The sequence below is a fragment of the Eptatretus burgeri genome, chromosome 13, assembly GCF_056783735.1.
Source record: "Eptatretus burgeri isolate ZD-2024b chromosome 13, Ebu_testis_v1, whole genome shotgun sequence".
Lineage (NCBI taxonomy): Eukaryota > Metazoa > Chordata > Myxini > Myxiniformes > Myxinidae > Eptatretus > Eptatretus burgeri.
Window position 1 is genome coordinate 20026912 of NC_140973.1, and position 24698 is coordinate 20051609.

The following is a 24698-nucleotide window of genomic DNA, read 5'->3' on the forward strand; positions in this document are numbered from 1 at the left end:
CCTTTCCGAGGGTCACCCGTGCCCACAACACTTCCCACGCGGCTAATGGCGCCCCGGGCCCCGCACCAAGCAGGCGCACCAGTGCCCACTACTCTATCCCGGCCCCCATGGGCCCATGGCCTACCGCGGCCGACTAGCCTGGTGCCCGGGGTACCCACTCAGCGATACTCACCTTTCGCAGCCACGCTCCCAAGCCCGTCAACAGGGCTCCTGCACCCCTCCAAATGGGTCTCGAGCCTACTTTCCCACCAACAACAAAACGACCTCCATTTTTCAATTTGACTAACCCCCTAACTCACTTTATACTGACCCCGGGGTCCCTTGGGCGGGAGTCACTCCTCCCCCCAATCACTCATCGCACCATGCATTCCCCATTCACTCCACACACACAGTCCCGCTGGCCTCACTCACTCAACATGTACACGTACTCACCTCACAACCCACAACTCTTCAACACACTCACCACTGAACTCTGCCATCCTTCTAACTACCTCCCCTAACTAACTCGTGCTCCCACGTCGTCCCTTAAACTACAGCACGTTCCTTTTAACCCTACGTAGCTAAACTACGTCAACTCTACACACTCACTGTCTGTCACTGTCTCCAAATAAATCATTTTATTTCCCAACCTAAATCTCGCTACAATCCCTCTAACTAATCCATTCCACGGACTCCATGAGGACTTACCCCTGCCCCATGAAGTCGGTCTAACTAAGCTAACCCTTCCCCTAACTAGTTTCCATCCTGTGCCCAGGTAAGGGGGTCTTCCACCCCTTGCCCAGGAATCCTGTACACCCGAAAGTGAGGCTTGCTGTCTTCTTTTTTTTTTTTTCTCTTTACATGCGCAGCACCTGCGCGGCAACTCGCGCTCTTTGCACCTTGCAACTGCCCGTGACGTCATGCAGCTGCACGTGTTCCTCGTCCCTCCTTGGACGGGACCATCCGGCAGAGATACCCCTCCTGCCGGATTCCAACCCCACGTGCAGCCATGACGTCACCGTGCGCATAAAAAAAAAACAAGCCACACGTCTCGAGGGGTTCCCCACGCGAACACATGTGCCCTGCCCGTTGGAGCTGAACACACACGATCGCGTGGAGAACCCGTCCGGTCCAAATCCATTTACCTGCCTAAACTTTGTCCGTCCGCGGGATCGGCAAATCCACCGCGTGCGTTTCCGGACCGGGACTTCACTCTCGCAAGCGAGCACGTGGCGGTCTCGTGCGTTGCACAGCACGAACCGCGTGCTCACTGCTGGGTGAACCCGGCACGGTCCTCGAAACAACCACAGCCGCTACTCGGCTTTCGTTCCTCCCATGTCGCCGTCGTCGCCATTCGACCCACGCACACCTGCGTGTTACGACGCACACAGTCCACTCCATCACATTCACACGGGGAGACGCGGCTGCGTGCTCCCGCATGCCAACCGACATCTCCCTCACATACCGCTCTCTCACACACACGGTCTCCCTTGCACACAGCGACCTTGCACACGGCCGTTCACTCACGCGTGCCTCACTACTCTCACACCGTGCCTCACCCACACACGCGGGGGCACTCACCCGCGGTACCTCACTCATACACACGGCGACACTCACACACGCGGTCTCTTCCACACACGGTGCCTCACCCACACACGCGGGGGCACTAACCCGCGGTGCCTCACTCACACTCCGTGCCTCATCCACACACGGCGTGCTGGGAAGCACGTACTCTGGCACCATCGCCACCACACCACTCACACACGGGGTCGCTTCCACACACGGGGACGCACTCACACCTTGCACCACACACACAGGGACAACCACACTGGGGATTCGTGTCCCCACAAGGGTCTCCGGGGCCTCTATACCCCCAAGCTCTCCGTGCACCCGTCCACAGCACCCGTCCCCTCAACCTCGCAAAACACGACCGAACTCACCTGGTCGTGACTCGCCTCAAGGGGGCATTCTCCCTCCCCTCGTTCCTGGAGGAGGCCATCCAGGTGCTCGCACCGGGTCCCTGCACGCTCCGCGAGCTCAACCCCATTGTCCTCCACTACCTCCGTGTGTGCGTGCGCGTCACTTACCCCGTCTTCATCGTGTAGTCTTCCCTCTATCGTTCCCATCTCCCGTGTCTCTGCCAACTCTTCACCCTTTACCTCCCTTGTCTCAACTATTATTTCTGTTGTCGTCACCTCGTGTCTCGTCTCACACGTCTTGGTCTCCCCATTTAATTTTTCCCTTTCGGTCATCGTCACGACCCTCGCCCAACACGTTCCACGAATTATTTTTTCACCCGCCTCCACCGCGGGCCCGTCAGCCGTTGCACCCCCACCCAGCTCGTTTGCTCCCACACGTGGAGTCGCCATTTTTATCTCCCCGGTCACGGCCTTCATGCCCGCCTGCAGGCTTCGGCCCATGTTCTGCGTCTCACCCCGCAGCTTTTTCATTTCCTCCTTCATGTTTGTTTCCATTCCGTTCATTTTTGTATCCATCTTTTCGTTTATTTGTTGTGTATTCGCATCCATCGTCGTTTTCACTTCATTCAGTTGCTTGTTCATGTCTTTCATTTCGTTTGTGTTTGCATCCATTTTTTCGATCATTTTCGCATTCATCTTTTCGTTCATTGCCGCCAGCATGGCTGCATAGCTGGGCCATGTTGGATGCACTCAGCTGAGCCGTTTCGGCAAGGGTTGGGGAAGGGTCTTGGTGGAGAGGGGTGAAGGTGTCATACACTGCGGCCGCTGCCGCACCCATTTCGGGCTCTGGGTTCAGTTGGGCGAGTCCGTGTTCCTGCACAATCAACATTTCCTGCTCGGGGATTCCATCCTGGACCATGGACTCTACATTATTACACATATACATTTCTAATACCCCCGGCTCCCGCTCGCCTTGAGACGCCATCTTGCTTCTCGTGAAGGGTTAATTTGCTCGCTCGTAATTTGGAGGGAATCGGGGGTCGCTTCTCTCACCCCTGGACCGATTCCCGTAAATTTAGCCGGAGACAGGAGAGCCCGTTTTCCTGTTCTCCGATACGAGTGCCGCGAGGAGGGCGATGAATTTGTATCGCACGACCTGACACCAGTGTTGCGGTTTTCGCGCCCGCCGGCGTGCGACGGCCACGTAACTCGAATCGCGGCACGTCGCCCACCGGACGGACAATCCAGTCGTGACCCTCTCGGACTAACGCCGGGAACCAGTCACGGGTGGACCTTTCGGTCTCACCGCGATCGAGCCAATCAGCCCCCGCGTGGGATAGGGTTGCTCGCCAAATTCGAACTACCTAAGTACCCACGCGGAGGGTAGACCGGGCGATCGCACCTCGCCGCAGGTCGACTTCGGACACGGGCCACTTAAGCGACCCGTTCCGTACTATCAGAATAACCGAGCGGTGTTATCGTCGACCTCGACGGTTCGATTAATTATCGGGCGTACTCAGCCCACTACCAACCCTTTACGTGAAGCAAGATGAGGGTTCAATGGGGGAAAAGACGAAGCGAAGCGGGAGAACAGTTCAACAATAAAGCACATTTATTCTCGGCACACGGGAAGCACACAAATACAATTCCACCAAATGCACACAAAAAGAAAACACAATTCCATTTACACAAAAAGCAAACATAAAAGTGAAAACACAGTGCAGAGCTAATTCCGACTACCGAGCACACGGCAACACTTATACAATTCTACTTCACAGACGGCGCCGACAACACATACCCAAAACCAAGGAAAAGAAATACCCTCAAGAATGAGGTAGGCCTGGGGCCGAGACCTGGTCGGGCCTACCCGTCTGGTGATGAGACGCGGAGCGGCGATGGCCCCGCAACCCGCGGGCCTCGTGGACAGTGCCTGGCTGGGGGTGGGAACGGGGCCCCCTTGGTCGCACTATCTCAGCGCGGGGGGAAACAGGAGGGGGTTGCTGATGCTCGGGGTATAGAGGATCTTTATTATATGCGACGAGCGTCTCCACCTCGGCCAGGTCGCGCTGTCGGCCTCCCTCGGGTGCAGCTTCCTGCACGACGCGAGCACCCCCTCGTCTGGTGTCGCCGCCTTTCCACCGCTCCGTCCCCTCCGTTCCGACTCCCACGCACACGACGAGCAGCTCCACCGCCCGCGAAGTCTTGACCCTCTGCTTCCGACTCTCCTCTTCTTGACTCTCCGACCTCGTTCTGCTGACTCTCTCGTTCCTACTTGCGACTCTCCGACCCCTCGTTCTCGTTCTGCTGACTCTTTCGCTCCGACTTTTACGACTCCTTTGACTGACGAACACCGTCCTTTTATCCCCCCCCGTAACTTCGCCTTTGACCCCCTCCCTTTGACCTTTCACCTCGCTCCCCATTGGCCCGAGAAAAAGTGGGCGTGAAGGCTTTTTGATCCACAAATTTGCATATATCGATCGCCCTGGGGGCGGGGCCAGTCGCCCCTGGTTCACCGATTGGACGGCAAAAAGTGGGCGTGTGTCGTTTGAAGCAGAAAATCCGTGGTTTTGTACACGCTGTTCGACGCGCGTTCTGCATGAGTCCAACACCGGTACCCACAGCGGGGCAAGAACGGTGGCGATGCTACGGTTGTGAGGTGTGCGTGAAGGTCGTGGCGGTTGTGGTGAAGCGGTGGTTGTGGTCGGTGGTTGATGTTGTGGTTGTGATCATGGCGGTTGGTCCAAAATAAAGATAGTAAAAGAAAAACGGCTATCCTAAAGAGTCGCAGCACGTATAAATGACATGTATTCCCACTAGACAACGGGTTTGGGCCTAACTACACATGCACTTACCGAGATACCTCACCTAAGGGACCTGAATGGTGGTTTGCGAATCTGGTAACCACAACACTACCCCCTTCCCTTTTTACAGACTCGTCCCGAGTCGTCAAATTTTCGTGTGCCATCATGTGTAGTTTTCCCCTAGTACATTTTACCTACGGATCCCTGAGTGCGACATTCATGGTATTCGTGTCCCCAAAATAAATAACCTGAGGGCTGCGTAACTATCTAAACAAACTCACTCACACGGACGACTTAAATAAAATTGCCGGCGCTAGACAGACATGCCGGGGCGCACTCATATTTACAGTACATCTTAACCTTAACTTACAAATTTTACACTAAACCATGGCCCAGGATCATTGAACTCTGCAAAAGAAAGCAGTTAGCAGGGAGCCAGGCTGCCCACATGCAGTCTCTGGCTCAAACAATGCAGGTGACAGGGAACGTGGCTGGCTGCTCACACGCAGTCCAAGGCCTTCCCTTTTGAACTGAACGCGGTGAACCACAACGGTGCATGGGCTGCACAACGCAGTCTCTGTGCCAGCTCAAGTGGGACACGCAATGAGCACAACGAATGGATGCATGAATACACACACGGTGCACGGGCCGCCACTGCAGGCCCGTGTTGTAGCTGCCAACAGGGCAGTTCTCGCAGCTTGCAAACTGTTGCCTTGATCCTGGCGCACATGGAAATGAACAGGGGGGGGGGGGCAAAGCAAAAATTGAACGGGGCTGGTGAACCTGGGCAGTGGGCATGGCATGGCAAAGGCAGCAGGCAAACACAGCCCGCAGAAGAAGGCCGCTGCAGGCAAACACAGCCGGCAGATGAACTGGCCGGCACAGGCCTCGAAGAAAAACAGCCAGCAGATGAACTGGCCGGCACAGGCCTCGAAGAAAAACACGGCCAGCCGATGGCACAGGCCTTGCAGCAAAACAACAGCTGCCGATGAAGTTGGCCGGCCTCCGCCTTGAAGCAAAACACGGCCAGCCGATGAAGTTGGCCAGCCTTTGCCGTTCAGTGGAGGTTGGTGGAGGGAGTGCGGTGGTGCTGGCCACTTGGAAGGCGGGCTCGGACCGACCTACCTGTTTCCCTCCCAACCTATCGCCTTTGCCTGTCACTGTACATACCCACTCCCTTAATTTGTCAAACCCCAATTTAGCCCCAACTTATTTTTTATTGTTTTTATTTTTACTTCCCCACTATAAATCGTCCCCTAACCCTCTTTATCGTCCTTGTTCGGCTAACCTATCCTGTCACCTAGCCTACTCCCAACCCCTACGTTCCCTTCCCGGAGGGGAATAAGGGAGAGCTAGCGTCCTGTGTCGAGGCCCAACGAAGCCTCAGAATGGCCTCCCCAGAGTTCGGCGATCTTAACACCAAGTGGGTCCAGCGGCCCACAACGACAGCGAGGGGATGGATGGTGCGGAGGGGTACATCTCCTAATCTACCCTAACCATTTAACTGCTAAACTACCCCGGGGCTTTCAACAAGCGCCTCTCGCTTAAACTATTGGTTCTATAAACCCAGATTCCCGTCGCCTGTGTTGGTGTCCTCACAATTTCGGGCCTCGCCCCCCAATTTTCGCTCCGTGCCCTCACACGGTCTCCTGGCTGGGACACGTGGCTCCCTTTGGCAGGCACGACCCTCTGCCGATTCTCCCGCTATGGCACCCCCGGGCACTACACTGCCTCCGAGCCTACCAGCTCCCTAACACCAGGGAGTGCCCCCCATGGCACCTCCCCTGAAACGCACACGTGGCAGGCCGGCCTCCCGGGCCCCTTTCCGAGGGTCACCCGTGCCCACAACACTTCCCACGCGGCTAATGGCGCCCCGGGCCCCCGCACCAAGCAGGCGCACCCGTGCCCACTACTCTATCCCGGCCCCCCATGGGCCCATGGCCTACCGCGGCCGACTAGCCTGGTGCCCGGGGTACCCACTCAGCGATACTCACCTTTCGCAGCCACGCTCCCAAGCCCGTCAACAGGGCTCCTGCACCCCTCCAAATGGGTCTCGAGCCTACTTTCCCACCAACAACAAAACGACCTCCATTTTTCAATTTGACTAACCCCCTAACTCACTTTATACTGACCCCGGGGTCCCTTGGGCGGGAGTCACTCCTCCCCCCAATCACTCATCGCACCATGCATTCCCCATTCACTCCACACACACAGTCCCGCTGGCCTCACTCACTCAACATGTACACGTACTCACCTCACAACCCACAACTCTTCAACACACTCACCACTGAACTCTGCCATCCTTCTAACTACCTCCCTAACTAACTCGTGCTCCCACGTCGTCCCTTAAACTACAGCACGTTCCTTTTAACCCTACGTAGCTAAACTACGTCAACTCTACACACTCACTGTCTGTCACTGTCTCCAAATAAATCATTTTATTTCCCAACCTAAATCTCGCTACAATCCCTCTAACTAATCCATTCCACGGACTCCATGAGGACTTACCCCTGCCCCATGAAGTCGGTCTAACTAAGCTAACCCTTCCCCTAACTAGTTTCCATCCTGTGCCCAGGTAAGGGGGTCTTCCACCCCTTGCCCAGGAATCCTGTACACCCGAAAGTGAGGCTTGCTGTCTTCTTTTTTTTTTTTTCTCTTTACATGCGCAGCACCTGCGCGGCAACTCGCGCTCTTTGCACCTTGCAACTGCCCGTGACGTCATGCAGCTGCACGTGTTCCTCGTCCCTCCTTGGACGGGACCATCCGGCAGAGATACCCCTCCTGCCGGATTCCAACCCCACGTGCAGCCATGACGTCACCGTGCGCATATAAAAAAAAACACAAGCCACACGTCTCGAGGGGTTCCCCACGCGAACACATGTGCCCTGCCCGTTGGAGCTGAACACACACGATCGCGTGGAGAACCCGTCCGGTCCAAATCCATTTACCTGCCTAAACTTTGTCCGTCCGCGGGATCGGCAAATCCACCGCGTGCGTTTCCGGACCGGGACTTCACTCTCGCAAGCGAGCACGTGGCGGTCTCGTGCGTTGCACAGCACGAACCGCGTGCTCACTGCTGGGTGAACCCGGCACGGTCCTCGAAACAACCACAGCCGCTACTCGGCTTTCGTTCCTCCCATGTCGCCGTCGTCGCCATTCGACCCACGCACACCTGCGTGTTACGACGCACACAGTCCACTCCATCACATTCACACGGGAGACGCGGCTGCGTGCTCCCGCATGCCAACCGACATCTCCCTCACATACCGCTCTCTCACACACACGGTCTCCCTTGCACACAGCGACCTTGCACACGGCCGTTCACTCACGCGTGCCTCACTACTCTCACACCGTGCCTCACCCACACACGCGGGGGCACTCACCCGCGGTACCTCACTCATACACACGGCGACACTCACACACGCGGTCTCTTCCACACACGGTGCCTCACCCACACACGCGGGGCCACTAACCCGCGGTGCCTCACTCACACTCCGTGCCTCATCCACACACGGCGTGCTGGGAAGCACGTACTCTGGCACCATCGCCACCACACCACTCACACACGGGGTCGCTTCCACACACGGGGACGCACTCACACCTTGCACCACACACACAGGGACAACCACACTGGGGATTCGTGTCCCCACAAGGGTCTCCGGGGCCTCTATACCCCCCAAGCTCTCCGTGCACCCGTCCACAGCACCCGTCCCCTCAACCTCGCAAAACACGACCGAACTCACCTGGTCGTGACTCGCCTCAAGGGGGCATTCTCCCTCCCCTCGTTCCTGGAGGAGGCCATCCAGGTGCTCGCACCGGGTCCCTGCACGCTCCGCGAGCTCAACCCCATTGTCCTCCACTACCTCCGTGTGTGCGTGCGCGTCACTTACCCCGTCTTCATCGTGTAGTCTTCCCTCTATCGTTCCCATCTCCCGTGTCTCTGCCAACTCTTCACCCTTTACCTCCCTTGTCTCAACTATTATTTCTGTTGTCGTCACCTCGTGTCTCGTCTCACACGTCTTGGTCTCCCCATTTAATTTTTCCCTTTCGGTCATCGTCACGACCCTCGCCCAACACGTTCCACGACCATTTTTCCACCCGCCTCCACCGCGGGCCCGTCAGCCGTTGCACCCCCACCCAGCTCGTTTGCTCCCACACGTGGAGTCGCCATTTTTATCTCCCCGGTCACGGCCTTCATGCCCGCCTGCAGGCTTCGGCCCATGTTCTGCGTCTCACCCCGCAGCTTTTTCATTTCCTCCTTCATGTTTGTTTCCATTCCGTTCATTTTTGTATCCATCTTTTCGTTTATTTGTTGTGTATTCGCATCCATCGTCGTTTTCACTTCATTCAGTTGCTTGTTCATGTCTTTCATTTCGTTTGTGTTTGCATCCATTTTTTCGATCATTTTCGCATTCATCTTTTCGTTCATTGCCGCCAGCATGGCGCATAGCTGGGCCATGTTGGATGCACTCAGCTGAGCCGTTTCGGCAAGGGTTGGGGAAGGGTCTTGGTGGAGAGGGGGGGGGAAGGTGTCATACACTGCGGCCGCTGCCGCACCCATTTCGGGCTCTGGGTTCAGTTGGGCGAGTCCGTGTTCCTGCACAATCAACATTTCCTGCTCGGGGATTCCATCCTGGACCATGGACTCTACATTATTACACATATACATTTCTAATACCCCCGGCTCCCGCTCGCCTTGAGACGCCATCTTGCTTCTCGTGAAGGGTTAATTTGCTCGCTCGTAATTTGGAGGGAATCGGGGGTCGCTTCTCTCACCCCTGGACCGATTCCCGTAAATTTAGCCGGAGACAGGAGAGCCCGTTTTCCTGTTCTCCGATACGAGTGCCGCGAGGAGGGCGATGAATTTGTATCGCACGACCTGACACCAGTGTTGCGGTTTTCGCGCCCGCCGGCGTGCGACGGCCACGTAACTCGAATCGCGGCACGTCGCCCACCGGACGGACAATCCAGTCGTGACCCTCTCGGACTAACGCCGGGAACCAGTCACGGGTGGACCTTTCGGTCTCACCGCGATCGAGCCAATCAGCCCCCGCGTGGGATAGGGTTGCTCGCCAAATTCGAACTACCTAAGTACCCACGCGGAGGGTAGACCGGGCGATCGCACCTCGCCGCAGGTCGACTTCGGACACGGGCCACTTAAGCGACCCGTTCCGTACTATCAGAATAACCGAGCGGTGTTATCGTCGACCTCGACGGTTCGATTAATTATCGGGCGTACTCAGCCCACTACCAACCCTTTACGTGAAGCAAGATGAGGGTTCAATGGGGGAAAAGACGAAGCGAAGCGGGAGAACAGTTCAACAATAAAGCACATTTATTCTCGGCACACGGGAAGCACACAAATACAATTCCACCAAATGCACACAAAAAGAAAACACAATTCCATTTACACAAAAAGCAAACATAAAAGTGAAAACACAGTGCAGAGCTAATTCCGACTACCGAGCACACGGCAACACTTATACAATTCTACTTCACAGACGGCGCCGACAACACATACCCAAAACCAAGGAAAAGAAATACCCTCAAGAATGAGGTAGGCCTGGGGCCGAGACCTGGTCGGGCCTACCCGTCTGGTGATGAGACGCGGAGCGGCGATGGCCCCGCAACCCGCGGGCCTCGTGGACAGTGCCTGGCTGGGGGTGGGAACGGGGCCCCCTTGGTCGCACTATCTCAGCGCGGGGGGAAACAGGAGGGGTTGCTGATGCTCGGGGTATAGAGGATCTTTATTATATGCGACGAGCGTCTCCACCTCGGCCAGGTCGCGCTGTCGGCCTCCCTCGGGTGCAGCTTCCTGCACGACGCGAGCACCCCCTCGTCTGGTGTCGCCGCCTTTCCACCGCTCCGTCCCCTCCGTTCCGACTCCCACGCACACGACGAGCAGCTCCACCGCCCGCGAAGTCTTGACCCTCTGCTTCCGACTCTCCTCTTCTTGACTCTCCGACCTCGTTCTGCTGACTCTCTCGTTCCTACTTGCGACTCTCCGACCCCTCGTTCTCGTTCTGCTGACTCTTTCGCTCCGACTTTTACGACTCCTTTGACTGACGAACACCGTCCTTTTATCCCCCCGTAACTTCGCCTTTGACCCCTCCCTTTGACCTTTCACCTCGCTCCCCATTGGCCCGAGAAAAAGTGGGCGTGAAGGCTTTTTGATCCACAAATTTGCATATATCGATCGCCCTGGGGGCGGGGCCAATTCGCCCCTGGTTCACCGATTGGACGGCAAAAAGTGGGCGTGTGTCGTTTTCGATCCGTTTTTGAAGCAGAAAATCCGTGGTTTTGTACACGCTGTTCGACGCGCGTTCTGCATGAGTCCAACACCGGTACCCACAGCGGGGCAAGAACGGTGGCGATGCTACGGTTGTGAGGTGTGCGTGAAGGTCGTGGCGGTTGTGGTGAAGCGGTGGTTGTGGTCGGTGGTTGATGTTGTGGTTGTGATCATGGCGGTTGGTCCAAAATAAAGATAGTAAAAGAAAAACGGCTATCCTAAAGAGTCGCAGCACGTATAAATGACATGTATTCCCACTAGACAACGGGTTTGGGCCTAACTACACATGCACTTACCGAGATACCTCACCTAAGGGACCTGAATGGTGGTTTGCGAATCTGGTAACCACAACACTACCCCTTCCCTTTTTACAGACTCGTCCCGAGTCGTCAAATTTTCGTGTGCCATCATGTGTAGTTTTCCCCTAGTACATTTTACCTACGGATCCCTGAGTGCGACATTCATGGTATTCGTGTCCCCAAAATAAATAACCTGAGGGCTGCGTAACTATCTAAACAAACTCACTCACACGGACGACTTAAATAAAATTGCCGGCGCTAGACAGACATGCCGGGGCGCACTCATATTTACAGTACATCTTAACCTTAACTTACAAATTTTACACTAAACCATGGCCCAGGATCATTGAACTCTGCAAAAAGAAAGCAGTTAGCAGGGAGCCAGGCTGCCCACATGCAGTCTCTGGCTCAAACAATGCAGGTGACAGGGAACGTGGCTGGCTGCTCACACGCAGTCCAAGGCCTTCCCTTTTGAACTGAACGCGGTGAACCACAACGGTGCATGGGCTGCACAACGCAGTCTCTGTGCCAGCTCAAGTGGGACACGCAATGAGCACAACGAATGGATGCATGAATACACACACGGTGCACGGGCCGCCACTGCAGGCCCGTGTTGTAGCTGCCAACAGGGCAGTTCTCGCAGCTTGCAAACTGTTGCCTTGATCCTGGCGCACATGGAAATGAACAGGGGGGGGGGCAAAGCAAAAATTGAACGGGGCTGGTGAACCTGGGCAGTGGGCATGGCATGGCAAAGGCAGCAGGCAAACACAGCCCGCAGAAGAAGGCCGCTGCAGGCAAACACAGCCGGCAGATGAACTGGCCGGCACAGGCCTCGAAGAAAAACAGCCAGCAGATGAACTGGCCGGCACAGGCCTCGAAGAAAACCACGGCCAGCCGATGGCACAGGCCTTGCAGCAAAACAACAGCTGCCGATGAAGTTGGCCGGCCTCCGCCTTGAAGCAAAACACGGCCAGCCGATGAAGTTGGCCAGCCTTTGCCGTTCAGTGGAGGTTGGTGGAGGGAGTGCGGTGGTGCTGGCCACTTGGAAGGCGGGCTCGGACCGACCTACCTGTTTCCCTCCCAACCTATCGCCTTTGCCTGTCACTGTACATACCCACTCCCTTAATTTGTCAAACCCCAATTTAGCCCCAACTTATTTTTTTATTGTTTTTATTTTTACTTCCCCATTATAAATCGTCCCCTAACCCCCTTTATCGTCCTTGTTCGGCTAACCTATCCTGTCACCTAGCCTACTCCCAACCCCTACGTTCCCTTCCCGGAGGGGAATAAGGGAGAGCTAGCGTCCTGTGTCGAGGCCCAACGAAGCCTCAGAATGGCCTCCCCAGAGTTCGGCGATCTTAACACCAAGTGGGTCCAGCGGCCCACAACGACAGCGAGGGGATGGATGGTGCGGAGGGGTACATCTCCTAATCTACCCTAACCATTTAACTGCTAAACTACCCCGGGGCTTTCAACAAGCGCCTCTCGCTTAAACTATTGGTTCTATAAACCCAGATTCCCGTCGCCTGTGTTGGTGTCCTCACAATTTCGGGCCTCGCCCCCCAATTTTCGCTCCGTGCCCTCACACGGTCTCCTGGCTGGGACACGTGGCTCCCTTTGGCAGGCACGACCCTCTGCCGATTCTCCCGCTATGGCACCCCCGGGCACTACACTGCCTCCGAGCCTACCAGCTCCCTAACACCAGGGAGTGCCCCCATGGCACCTCCCTGAAACGCACACGTGGCAGGCCGGCCTCCCGGGCCCCTTTCCGAGGGCCACCCGTGCTCACAACACTTCCCACGCGGCTAATGGCGCCCCGGGCCCCCGCACCAAGCAGGCGCACCCGTGCCCACTACTCTATCCCGTGCCCCCATGGGCCCATGGCCTACCTCGGCCGACTAGCCTGGTGCCCGGGGTACCCACTCAGCGATACTCACCTTTCGCAGCCACGCTCCCAAGCCCGTCAACAGGGCTCCTGCACCCCTCCAAATGGGTCTCGAGCCTACTTTCCCACCAACAACAAAACGACCTCCATTTTTCAATTTGACTAACCCCTAACTCACTTTATACTGACCCCGGGGTCCCTTGGGCGGGAGTCACTCCTCCCCAATCACTCATCGCACCATGCATTCCCCATTCACTCCACACACACAGTCCCGCTGGCCTCACTCACTCAACATGTACACGTACTCACCTCACAACCCACAACTCTTCAACACACTCACCACTGAACTCTGCCATCCTTCTAACTACCTCCCCTAACTAACTCGTGCTCCCACGTCGTCCCTTAAACTACAGCACGTTCCTTTTAACCCTACGTAGCTAAACTACGTCAACTCTACACACTCACTGTCTGTCACTGTCTCCAAATAAATCATTTTATTTCCCAACCTAAATCTCGCTACAATCCCTCTAACTAATCCATTCCACGGACTCCATGAGGACTTACCCCTGCCCCATGAAGTCGGTCTAACTAAGCTAACCCTTCCCCCTAACTAGTTTCCATCCTGTGCCCAGGTAAGGGGGTCTTCCACCCCTTGCCCAGGAATCCTGTACACCCGAAAGTGAGGCTTGCTGTCTTCTTTTTTTTTTTTTCTCTTTACATGCGCAGCACCTGCGCGGCAACTCGCGCTCTTTGCACCTTGCAACTGCCCGTGACGTCATGCAGCTGCACGTGTTCCTCGTCCCTCCTTGGACGGGACCATCCGGCAGAGATACCCCTCCTGCCGGATTCCAACCCCACGTGCAGCCATGACGTCACCGTGCGCATATAAAAAAAAACACAAGCCACACGTCTCGAGGGGTTCCCCACGCGAACACATGTGCCCTGCCCGTTGGAGCTGAACACACACGATCGCGTGGAGAACCCGTCCGGTCCAAATCCATTTACCTGCCTAAACTTTGTCCGTCCGCGGGATCGGCAAATCCACCGCGTGCGTTTCCGGACCGGGACTTCACTCTCGCAAGCGAGCACGTGGCGGTCTCGTGCGTTGCACAGCACGAACCGCGTGCTCACTGCTGGGTGAACCCGGCACGGTCCTCGAAACAACCACAGCCGCTACTCGGCTTTCGTTCCTCCCATGTCGCCGTCGTCGCCATTCGACCCACGCACACCTGCGTGTTACGACGCACACAGTCCACTCCATCACATTCACACGGGGAGACGCGGCTGCGTGCTCCCGCATGCCAACCGACATCTCCCTCACATACCGCTCTCTCACACACACGGTCTCCCTTGCACACAGCGACCTTGCACACGGCCGTTCACTCACGCGTGCCTCACTACTCTCACACCGTGCCTCACCCACACACGCGGGGGCACTCACCCGCGGTACCTCACTCATACACACGGCGACACTCACACACGCGGTCTCTTCCACACACGGTGCCTCACCCACACACGCGGGGGCACTAACCCGCGGTGCCTCACTCACACTCCGTGCCTCATCCACACACGGCGTGCTGGGAAGCACGTACTCTGGCACCATCGCCACCACACCACTCACACACGGGGTCGCTTCCACACACGGGGACGCACTCACACCTTGCACCACACACACAGGGACAACCACACTGGGGATTCGTGTCCCCACAAGGGTCTCCGGGGCCTCTATACCCCCAAGCTCTCCGTGCACCCGTCCACAGCACCCGTCCCCTCAACCTCGCAAAACACGACCGAACTCACCTGGTCGTGACTCGCCTCAAGGGGGCATTCTCCCTCCCCTCGTTCCTGGAGGAGGCCATCCAGGTGCTCGCACCGGGTCCCTGCACGCTCCGCGAGCTCAACCCCATTGTCCTCCACTACCTCCGTGTGTGCGTGCGCGTCACTTACCCCGTCTTCATCGTGTAGTCTTCCCTCTATCGTTCCCATCTCCCGTGTCTCTGCCAACTCTTCACCCTTTACCTCCCTTGTCTCAACTATTATTTCTGTTGTCGTCACCTCGTGTCTCGTCTCACACGTCTTGGTCTCCCCATTTAATTTTTCCCTTTCGGTCATCGTCACGACCCTCGCCCAACACGTTCCACGAATTATTTTTCACCCGCCTCCACCGCGGGCCCGTCAGCCGTTGCACCCCCACCCAGCTCGTTTGCTCCCACACGTGGAGTCGCCATTTTTATCTCCCCGGTCACGGCCTTCATGCCCGCCTGCAGGCTTCGGCCCATGTTCTGCGTCTCACCCCGCAGCTTTTTCATTTCCTCCTTCATGTTTGTTTCCATTCCGTTCATTTTTGTATCCATCTTTTCGTTTATTTGTTGTGTATTCGCATCCATCGTCGTTTTCACTTCATTCAGTTGCTTGTTCATGTCTTTCATTTCGTTTGTGTTTGCATCCATTTTTCCGATCATTTTCGCATTCATCTTTTCGTTCATTGCCGCCAGCATGGCGCATAGCTGGGCCATGTTGGATGCACTCAGCTGAGCCGTTTCGGCAAGGGTTGGGGAAGGGTCTTGGTGGAGAGGGGGGGGGAAGGTGTCATACACTGCGGCCGCTGCCGCACCCATTTCGGGCTCTGGGTTCAGTTGGGCGAGTCCGTGTTCCTGCACAATCAACATTTCCTGCTCGGGGATTCCATCCTGGACCATGGACTCTACATTATTACACATATACATTTCTAATACCCCCGGCTCCCGCTCGCCTTGAGACGCCATCTTGCTTCTCGTGAAGGGTTAATTTGCTCGCTCGTAATTTGGAGGGAATCGGGGGTCGCTTCTCTCACCCCTGGACCGATTCCCGTAAATTTAGCCGGAGACAGGAGAGCCCGTTTTCCTGTTCTCCGATACCAGTGCCGCGAGGAGGGCGATGAATTTGTATCGCACGACCTGACACCAGTGTTGCGGTTTTCGCGCCCGCCGGCGTGCGACGGCCACGTAACTCGAATCGCGGCACGTCGCCCACCGGACGGACAATCCAGTCGTGACCCTCTCGGACTAACGCCGGGAACCAGTCACGGGTGGACCTTTCGGTCTCACCGCGATCGAGCCAATCAGCCCCCGCGTGGGATAGGGTTGCTCGCCAAATTCGAACTACCTAAGTACCCACGCGGAGGGTAGACCGGGCGATCGCACCTCGCCGCAGGTCGACTTCGGACACGGGCCACTTAAGCGACCCGTTCCGTACTATCAGAATAACCGAGCGGTGTTATCGTCGACCTCGACGGTTCGATTAATTATCGGGCGTACTCAGCCCACTACCAACCCTTTACGTGAAGCAAGATGAGGGTTCAATGGGGGAAAAGACGAAGCGAAGCGGGAGAACAGTTCAACAATAAAGCACATTTATTCTCGGCACACGGGAAGCACACAAATACAATTCCACCAAATGCACACAAAAAGAAAACACAATTCCATTTACACAAAAAGCAAACATAAAAGTGAAAACACAGTGCAGAGCTAATTCCGACTACCGAGCACACGGCAACACTTATACAATTCTACTTCACAGACGGCGCCGACAACACATACCCAAAACCAAGGAAAAGAAATACCCTCAAGAATGAGGTAGGCCTGGGGCCGAGACCTGGTCGGGCCTACCCGTCTGGTGATGAGACGCGGAGCGGCGATGGCCCCGCAACCCGCGGGCCTCGTGGACAGTGCCTGGCTGGGGGTGGGAACGGGGCCCCCTTGGTCGCACTATCTCAGCGCGGGGGGGAAACAGGAGGGGGTTGCTGATGCTCGGGGTATAGAGGATCTTTATTATATGCGACGAGCGTCTCCACCTCGGCCAGGTCGCGCTGTCGGCCTCCCTCGGGTGCAGCTTCCTGCACGACGCGAGCACCCCCTCGTCTGGTGTCGCCGCCTTTCCACCGCTCCGTCCCCTCCGTTCCGACTCCCACGCACACGACGAGCAGCTCCACCGCCCGCGAAGTCTTGACCCTCTGCTTCCGACTCTCCTCTTCTTGACTCTCCGACCTCGTTCTGCTGACTCTCTCGTTCCTACTTGCGACTCTCCGACCCCTCGTTCTCGTTCTGCTGACTCTTTCGCTCCGACTTTTACGACTCCTTTGACTGACGAACACCGTCCTTTTATCCCCCCGTAACTTCGCCTTTGACCCCCTCCCTTTGACCTTTCACCTCGCTCCCCATTGGCCCGAGAAAAAGTGGGCGTGAAGGCTTTTTGATCCACAAATTTGCATATATCGATCGCCCTGGGGGCGGGGCCAATTCGCCCCTGGTTCACCGATTGGACGGCAAAAAGTGGGCGTGTGTCGTTTTCGATCCGTTTTTGAAGCAGAAAATCCGTGGTTTTGTACACGCTGTTCGACGCGCGTTCTGCATGAGTCCAACACCGGTACCCACAGCGGGGCAAGAACGGTGGCGATGCTACGGTTGTGAGGTGTGCGTGAAGGTCGTGGCGGTTGTGGTGAAGCGGTGGTTGTGGTCGGTGGTTGATGTTGTGGTTGTGATCATGGCGGTTGGTCCAAAATAAAGATAGTAAAAGAAAAACGGCTATCCTAAAGAGTCGCAGCACGTATAAATGACATGTATTCCCACTAGACAACGGGTTTGGGCCTAACTACACATGCACTTACCGAGATACCTCACCTAAGGGACCTGAATGGTGGTTTGCGAATCTGGTAACCACAACAATATATATATATATATATATATATACACACATAATATATATATATATATATATATATATATATATATATATATATATATATATATATATATATATATATATACAAATTCACTTTTATAGTATAGAATATGGATTATTATTTAAGTCTTAAGGACAGAGAGGATAGCTTTTATGTATGCTCACTGACGTTTGAGCTGTCTGGCCTTGGTTCGAATCTTGACCCAGCTATAAGCTCTCACCCTGGTGTTTTGCATGCAGGGCGAGGCATCAGAGTATTGACCCATTGTCAGAAGGATGTTAAGCTGAAGGGCTGGGGTCTGCCAGTACTGCTCATTGAAGGATGTTAATGTTCCCACAGTGTCTTTTGTGAAGAGTCGGTGAGTTATCAAATGATAAAGTCCTTCAGTCAAATGCCACGCTTGGAAAGCTGGTTCACGGGAGACTTGACCCAATAACATTCACCCGGTTATCTACACAAGATGGGAATAACTCGCATCGTTAAAGTAGTAGTTCAGTACTGGTAGTAGTAGTCGTAGTCGATTATTTTCTTTATTTTTGCTTCAAACTGGCAAAGAAGTAATTGTTTTCTTTGGATTTTCTTTTGTCTCCTGACATACCCCTAGTTCAAAATTAAATACTAGTGATGTGTTCCTCATAGTTATATGTATTTTTAAAAAGGCGGCCCATGGAATAACAACATATTTACAATTGTGTGTGAAAAGTTTTAATATGTATAAAGCAACAATGTATTCATCAAATATCAACAATGTTCTTTGTCGATGTAGTTGTCGTGAACAACGTAGTCAATGAGACATCCATTTGCCACTTCCTCCAATGAATGAATGAAATTATTCGCTCTTCTGGGACATGGTCCTCATCGACCGAGTTGCACAATCTCACAACTTTCACCCTTAACTCCATGAAAGTCTGTGACCTACTTGACTCTTCAAGTGTCCCCAGGAAAAATAATCACGTGTATTTAAGTCGAAGGTTAAGAGCGGGTCATGTCATTTCATATTGGAGACTGTCTGGAAACTGAAGAGAAACGACAGGATCTTCAAAGGTTTCATGGACAAAGTGAAGAACATCGTTCACGAAGGGGGGTTTCACCATCGTGCCTGACCTGTTGTGTGCCCCTGACTTCGTCTTTATTCCACAAACATGCTAAAAGGTCATTCGGAAGCATGGCAAGATACCAGGTGAATCAACTGTCTCCCCTCTGACCAATAACACTGTGGTTTGACAGAGTGTACCAAACCCTAATGTTTTCTCACACACTTGGTTTTAAATATTGTGTGGATTTTGCTGAACCCCTAAAACTTGTTTAAACGGGTATGAGCCTCATCTGAAAACCAGATGTTATGCAACACTTCAGAGTGTTAAATGAAATATGACAATGCTTCATCAGCAAAATTCAAACTGATGAAGCTATCTTGTGTCGATTCTTACGAAACATGGATCGTGTAAGAGTAAATTTATCGGTCTCATTTCAACATCTGTTGGACAGTTCTCCTGCAAATTCCCAATTGCTGTTTTGCCTTTCCGTTTGATTTACCAGCACTGTGATCCAATGCAGTTTGAAGTGCTTCAACCCATTTTTAACGTGCACATTGATGGTCGTCAAGGCCTCTTCGGTTCAAGCACGCGCATCTCTGTTGAAATGATCTGTGAAATCGAATAATTGTTTTCCACATGATGCTCACCTGCTGCCAAATAAAGTTGTGAAGCAACATTGCACCAGTCATACTAATTCTTAGTGAATCGGGTAAAGCTATAACACCTTTTTGTGCAATTGATAAACGACTTTTCGTCGCCAAGTCCATTAATGCACTGAACAATATTTTCACAAGATTCTCCTAATATACGATGTGATATTCGACGCTAACATTCACTGCTTACCAACCTGCAAAGAAAAGAGAACCATCATCATTTCACCGGCCACCCTGCACTTTCATCTTTGGTATCAACTTGTCACGAACCGTTGACCCACCCCAAACACCACCCTCTTCTCCCAACATTAATAACTGCCTTGCCTCTTCCAGTTTAGGAAGCACTCTTCTAGAGAGGTATGCAAGTCAGCAGGATAAATATACATGTAAATTAAACTCGTGAATATGGAATATATCAAAGAGTTGTCCGTAAAGGGTGCTGCAGTGAGATTATGTACAGCGGAGCAAAATGATTTGGCACTTGCTGATGCTGCACAGGTCTCGGCATGGAGGCTAGAAAGATGAAAGGCGAACGGGTCTCAAGGAGCCTTTTGTTAATGCAAATAAATATCTGTGCAGCGGGACATAATCGGGTCTGATGTGTGTCCAGGGCCACGCAGGCCAAGATCCGTCGGGGAAGACTCAAAACCCGGCCTTGGCAGGGATTACAAACGAAGAGAAATACGATAAAATTCAGAGCCTGTCGAGCGGGAAAGCTAGAAATATAGAGAGAATATTTTGGATGGGAAAATGCTCCTCGAGTTAGTATTTTACCTCTCCGCTGTGCCGATGCGGAAAGATTTCTTGCAAAAAAACATAATGTGTAAAACATAATGTCACTTCATTTCCACAAAAGTCAGCAGGCAAGGAAGTTGGACATATGCAATGGAGAGTAACAAACAGCACCTTCAGTACAGTTTGGCTATAGGCCACAAGTTTGGCTATAGGCCATCGGTCAAGGGCGTATAACTGTGTCTGTTGCGCAGCCCAAGAGGACTGTCTTTGCCCCCGGCGGAGGCTCGTTGTGTAGGCAGTTCAACTGCACTTGCAGGATTTAACCACCATGTTGGATAGCTGCTCAACGCGTGGGCGCCGTCTTACATAGTACAGAATGGTGAGCGGTTCCAGGTCCTGCGGGACGCAGCATGGTGACACGGATGCCTCTGGGTTCAACGTGTTGTACAAGCTCAACACCTGGCATGACGACAGAGTACATTTGTTATTGTGATGATAGACTAGATCGTAGGTTAGAATGAATAACTGTTATTAATCATGAAGGCTCGACGAATAGGTAACACCTTAAAGTCAGATTCTCTTAACCCCCCCCCCCCACCTTGATAAGCAAACTTCGATCAATTGACATTCTTTCGATTCCACCCATGGATCGTAGGTTAACGTTTGGGAAATCAGAGGTGTGAAGATCAAGAAGGTGCTTTAAAGCCATGCTTGTATCACCTTCTTGATCTTCACCCCCTCTGTGACTCTCTCAAACCCATTTTGGTAATAAACTAATAACGTTTAAAAATTGGAAGTCCACAACAGTTCCCAGACAATTTCAAACAGGGACTCCTTGATCAGTACAGCATAACGGCTTCCAAAGACCTAAAGATCCTTTAATTGTCACGTACTCAATAATACAGGTACATGGTGTTCCAGGACACACAGGCTCAATGATTTCATAGTACTGTACATTGTTTGGGATAACTTGGACTATTCAACAACTGGACTGGATCCTCAGCAATGACCTCATGCATTATTAGTTCAGTGTTTCTGGCGATTCTCATTTATGTGAGCCTGGCTTTGCTCAGCTGAACATGTGCAGCACATGGTCGTAGACTGACTTGCCAACAGGGCCATTTAGGAGTAGTCTCTTGGCTGGAATTCTTGAGGAAATACAAGTTGGCAATATCTACTCTCCCAATAAATATAAGCCAGTGATTGAAAAGGTAGCTGACTTATTCCTGCAACTACATGAGAAACATATGCAGAAATAGTCTGGCATTTTGGTACCTCACACCTTCAAACTGTGACTCATTAGCTTGGCATTAGTTACCTCCACCACCGAAGGTGGACGGTGGTTATTGTTTTCACCCCTGTCTGTTTGTCTGTGATTTTTATTCTAGAATTCTTTAAGTGATTCTCTCCATTGAGAGATAGGGACCCCCCCCAAGAAAACCCTGATATATATAGTACGATATCTTAAAAAAAGTTGCGGACAGATTCCGACGAAACTTGGTGGACAGGGTTGAGTGTGTTACAAGGAAGAATTGATTCGATTTTGGTGAAGATACGGATACGGATTCAGACACGAGAATTTCTTAATTTTATGAGTGATTCTTCACCATTGAGAGTCGGGGCCAAAAACGATATTATATAGCATGATATTTCAAAAAGTTGTGCATGGATTATGACAAAACTTGTTGGATGAGTTGGGTAGGTGACAAGAACAAGCTGATTAGATATTGGTTCAGGTCCAGATCCAGATCCGGCCGATTAGTGGGATACAAAGCATAAACTGTTCAGCCTGGTGGAGGTACGCGCTCCACCGAGTGTCGTTCAAGTTTTACTGAATGTGGCATCTACTTTAACTCTTGCAACAAACTCCCATTGGCATGACATAAGCTAAGAGGGTTGGGTTAGGAAAGGTTAACTGGTGTAATAAAGATCATGGGTCAGGATGGAGGTGGGGGGGGTGACAAGAAATGGCAGTACATTGCTTGCTTGAAGATGTGGATCAGGTGGCTCTGTCAAACAAAAGAACCTGGATTTTGGAAGTTTCACCAGGAGGGCGTTATGGAAGAATGTGTGCATTCTGGAGTTGCTGAGTAGGATTGGAAGACTAAGAGAGTGGAGGGAGCAAATGTTGGAGAATAGATGGCAGAAAAGAGTGAGACCACCAACCTGCCTGAGATGTGAGAGCAACAGACTTTGTGCTTCAACCTCATCATGGCTGATTCCAATAATTCTGAGAGCTTTAGATTCCACAGAATCGTGAAGAGATCGATGTGATTCTGGAGGACCAGCTCGTAGCAGAGAACAGTATTCCATCGAGCTATGGACAAAGGCTTTGTCGACTGTGAGTGCGTTTGATTTCCCAAGAAAATATTTGGATTGACGGAGGATGCCCAGTCTGTGGCTGCCTTTGGAGGCCAGCTTTGCTATGTGGTTGGCTCGGGAAAGGGCATGGTTGATGGTGAAACCTAGAAGTTCAAGAGACTGAACTGTTTCCAGTTTATGACCAAAGAAGTCGGTGGGTTTTTTTGAAGATCATTCCAAAGTGATAGGGTTAGACTGTGGGATTTTCCAGGATTGAAGGACATGTTCCATTTATCAGACCAGAGCCTAATCATTTCCAAATCAGGAATGGGAGAGAGAGAGAGAGAGAGAGAGAGAGAGAGAGAGAGAGAGGTGGGGTTAGGAGAGTTATCAGAGATATGCAAGGGTGTGTGTACACATACGTGTGTGCGCACACTCACACAGACCTACTCTCTGCCTTGCAGAGGGATCGGGACAGAATCGAAACTGACTGTACGACACAATGTGGAGTCGTCTCATGCAAAAGGAAGAGACGGTTTTTCAGAGTATCACAAAGGTCATGAATAAAGATGAGGAACAAGACTGAGCCCAAAACACTGCCTCCACGGGAAGAAGGTAGGAGAGGGTTCCATCCATCCATACAATGCGACCATACTCTGTGCAAAGCATTGATGCTGCCTAAGCAGTCTCCTTAGCTATTGGGCACAATCCTGGACAGGTCACCACTCCAACCAAGGATACCAACAAGCTGACACTCATTTTGTCAATCTCAGAAGGTTGACAGGTCGTCAACCCCACCTGGTATTAATTCAACAGCTGAGCAGGATTTGAACTCAGGATCATTGGATCCCAAGCCCACCACCCAAACCATTAAGCCAACACCAGGCATAGAGGGTTCCATTGATGGCAATATGTTGACTGCATGAGTAAAGGACATGAGACATCCAGGAATGAAGGTGGTCTTCTGTGCAACAAGAAGAGAACTTGCCGGCTTATAAAGAGGGATGCCAAACTGTGTCAAATGCCTGAGATATGTCCAAGCAGATGGTTCTTAACTTTTGTTTGAGATCGAAGGCCTCCAACCATTGCTAAGAGAGGAGCAGAATCATTCCCAAAGTTGAGTGACCAGTACAGAATCTAAACTGATGGTCAGAAATCCAGTTTGAAAATAGGAAACATGACAAACGAAGCAATGATGGATTCCATTATTTTGCTTCTTTCAGAAGCAAACTCACTGGCCTATCATTGGTAGGGTCTGTTTCTTGCAGATGGGAGTGATGTTTGTTGACCTCCATGCAGAGGGGAGGCAGTCAAAAGAGAGGGACAGGCTGAATATGGCAGATAGGGGGGTGGGCAGAGGGGGAATGGCAGAGCAGGATTTCAGAACATGGTCATTGATGCCATCTGGGCCCATCATTGAGAAGGGTGAAGGCCGGGCATAACTTTCTCAACTACGATGAGAAAAACACAGAGCCAGGTAAACAGTGGGTATGTTCGGGTAAGATGGGGACAGACGGGATGGGTTGGGTTGGGTACGTGATATCTGAAGGAAAAAACAGAGTTTAGACATTCTGCTTTATCCTGAGCAGTCTGCAGTACAGCCATTTGAGGTGAGGAATGGGATTGAGAGGGATGATGCACCAGAGACAGACTTGACAAGGTACCACCAGGATCTGAAGGAAGGAGACTGGTTGGAGAGTTCAGCCTTGAGATTTGGTGTGGCCTTGAGCAGGATGCGTGGCAGGGGAGGGGGAGTGGGATGCGCAGTTGGGAGTGTGGGAAGCAAGTGTGATACAGACTGGAAATCGTGAACATTAGTGTTCTGACAAACTCTGCGGACTGGAGAGAGACGGACATCATGTTCTGACGAATGAAGACGGACATCATGACGGGTGTGAAATAAAGGGTTATTGAATGCATGGAGTAAAGTCATGCTGTAATTGTTCCAAGGGATGGTTGATAGACTGATAATTTCCTAGATGACAGATTTGGGGAAAAAAATATATGTGAATAAGAAGAGGGAGAAATTGAAGTGTGGATAAAAGAATACCTGTGGAATTCATGACGGACAAATTCAGAA

General features: G+C 52.7%; 1 protein-coding gene and 1 long non-coding RNA gene across 2 annotated transcripts in view; one reads left to right on the forward strand and one right to left on the reverse strand.

Moving 5' to 3' along the window:
• Positions 1–24698, forward strand: part of LOC147014009 (uncharacterized) — a 183134-nt gene that overhangs the window by 126718 nt on the left and 31718 nt on the right. The window lies entirely within an intron of this gene.
• LOC147014010 (transforming growth factor beta-2 proprotein-like) overlaps positions 20290–24698 on the reverse strand; it is a 38738-nt gene continuing 34329 nt past the window's right edge. The window contains exon 7 of the mRNA XM_085851570.1: positions 20290–20776. Within this exon, the coding sequence (XP_085707696.1) occupies positions 20618–20776 (159 nt within the window). The 3' untranslated portion in view covers positions 20290–20617. The remainder of the gene's footprint in view (positions 20777–24698) is intronic.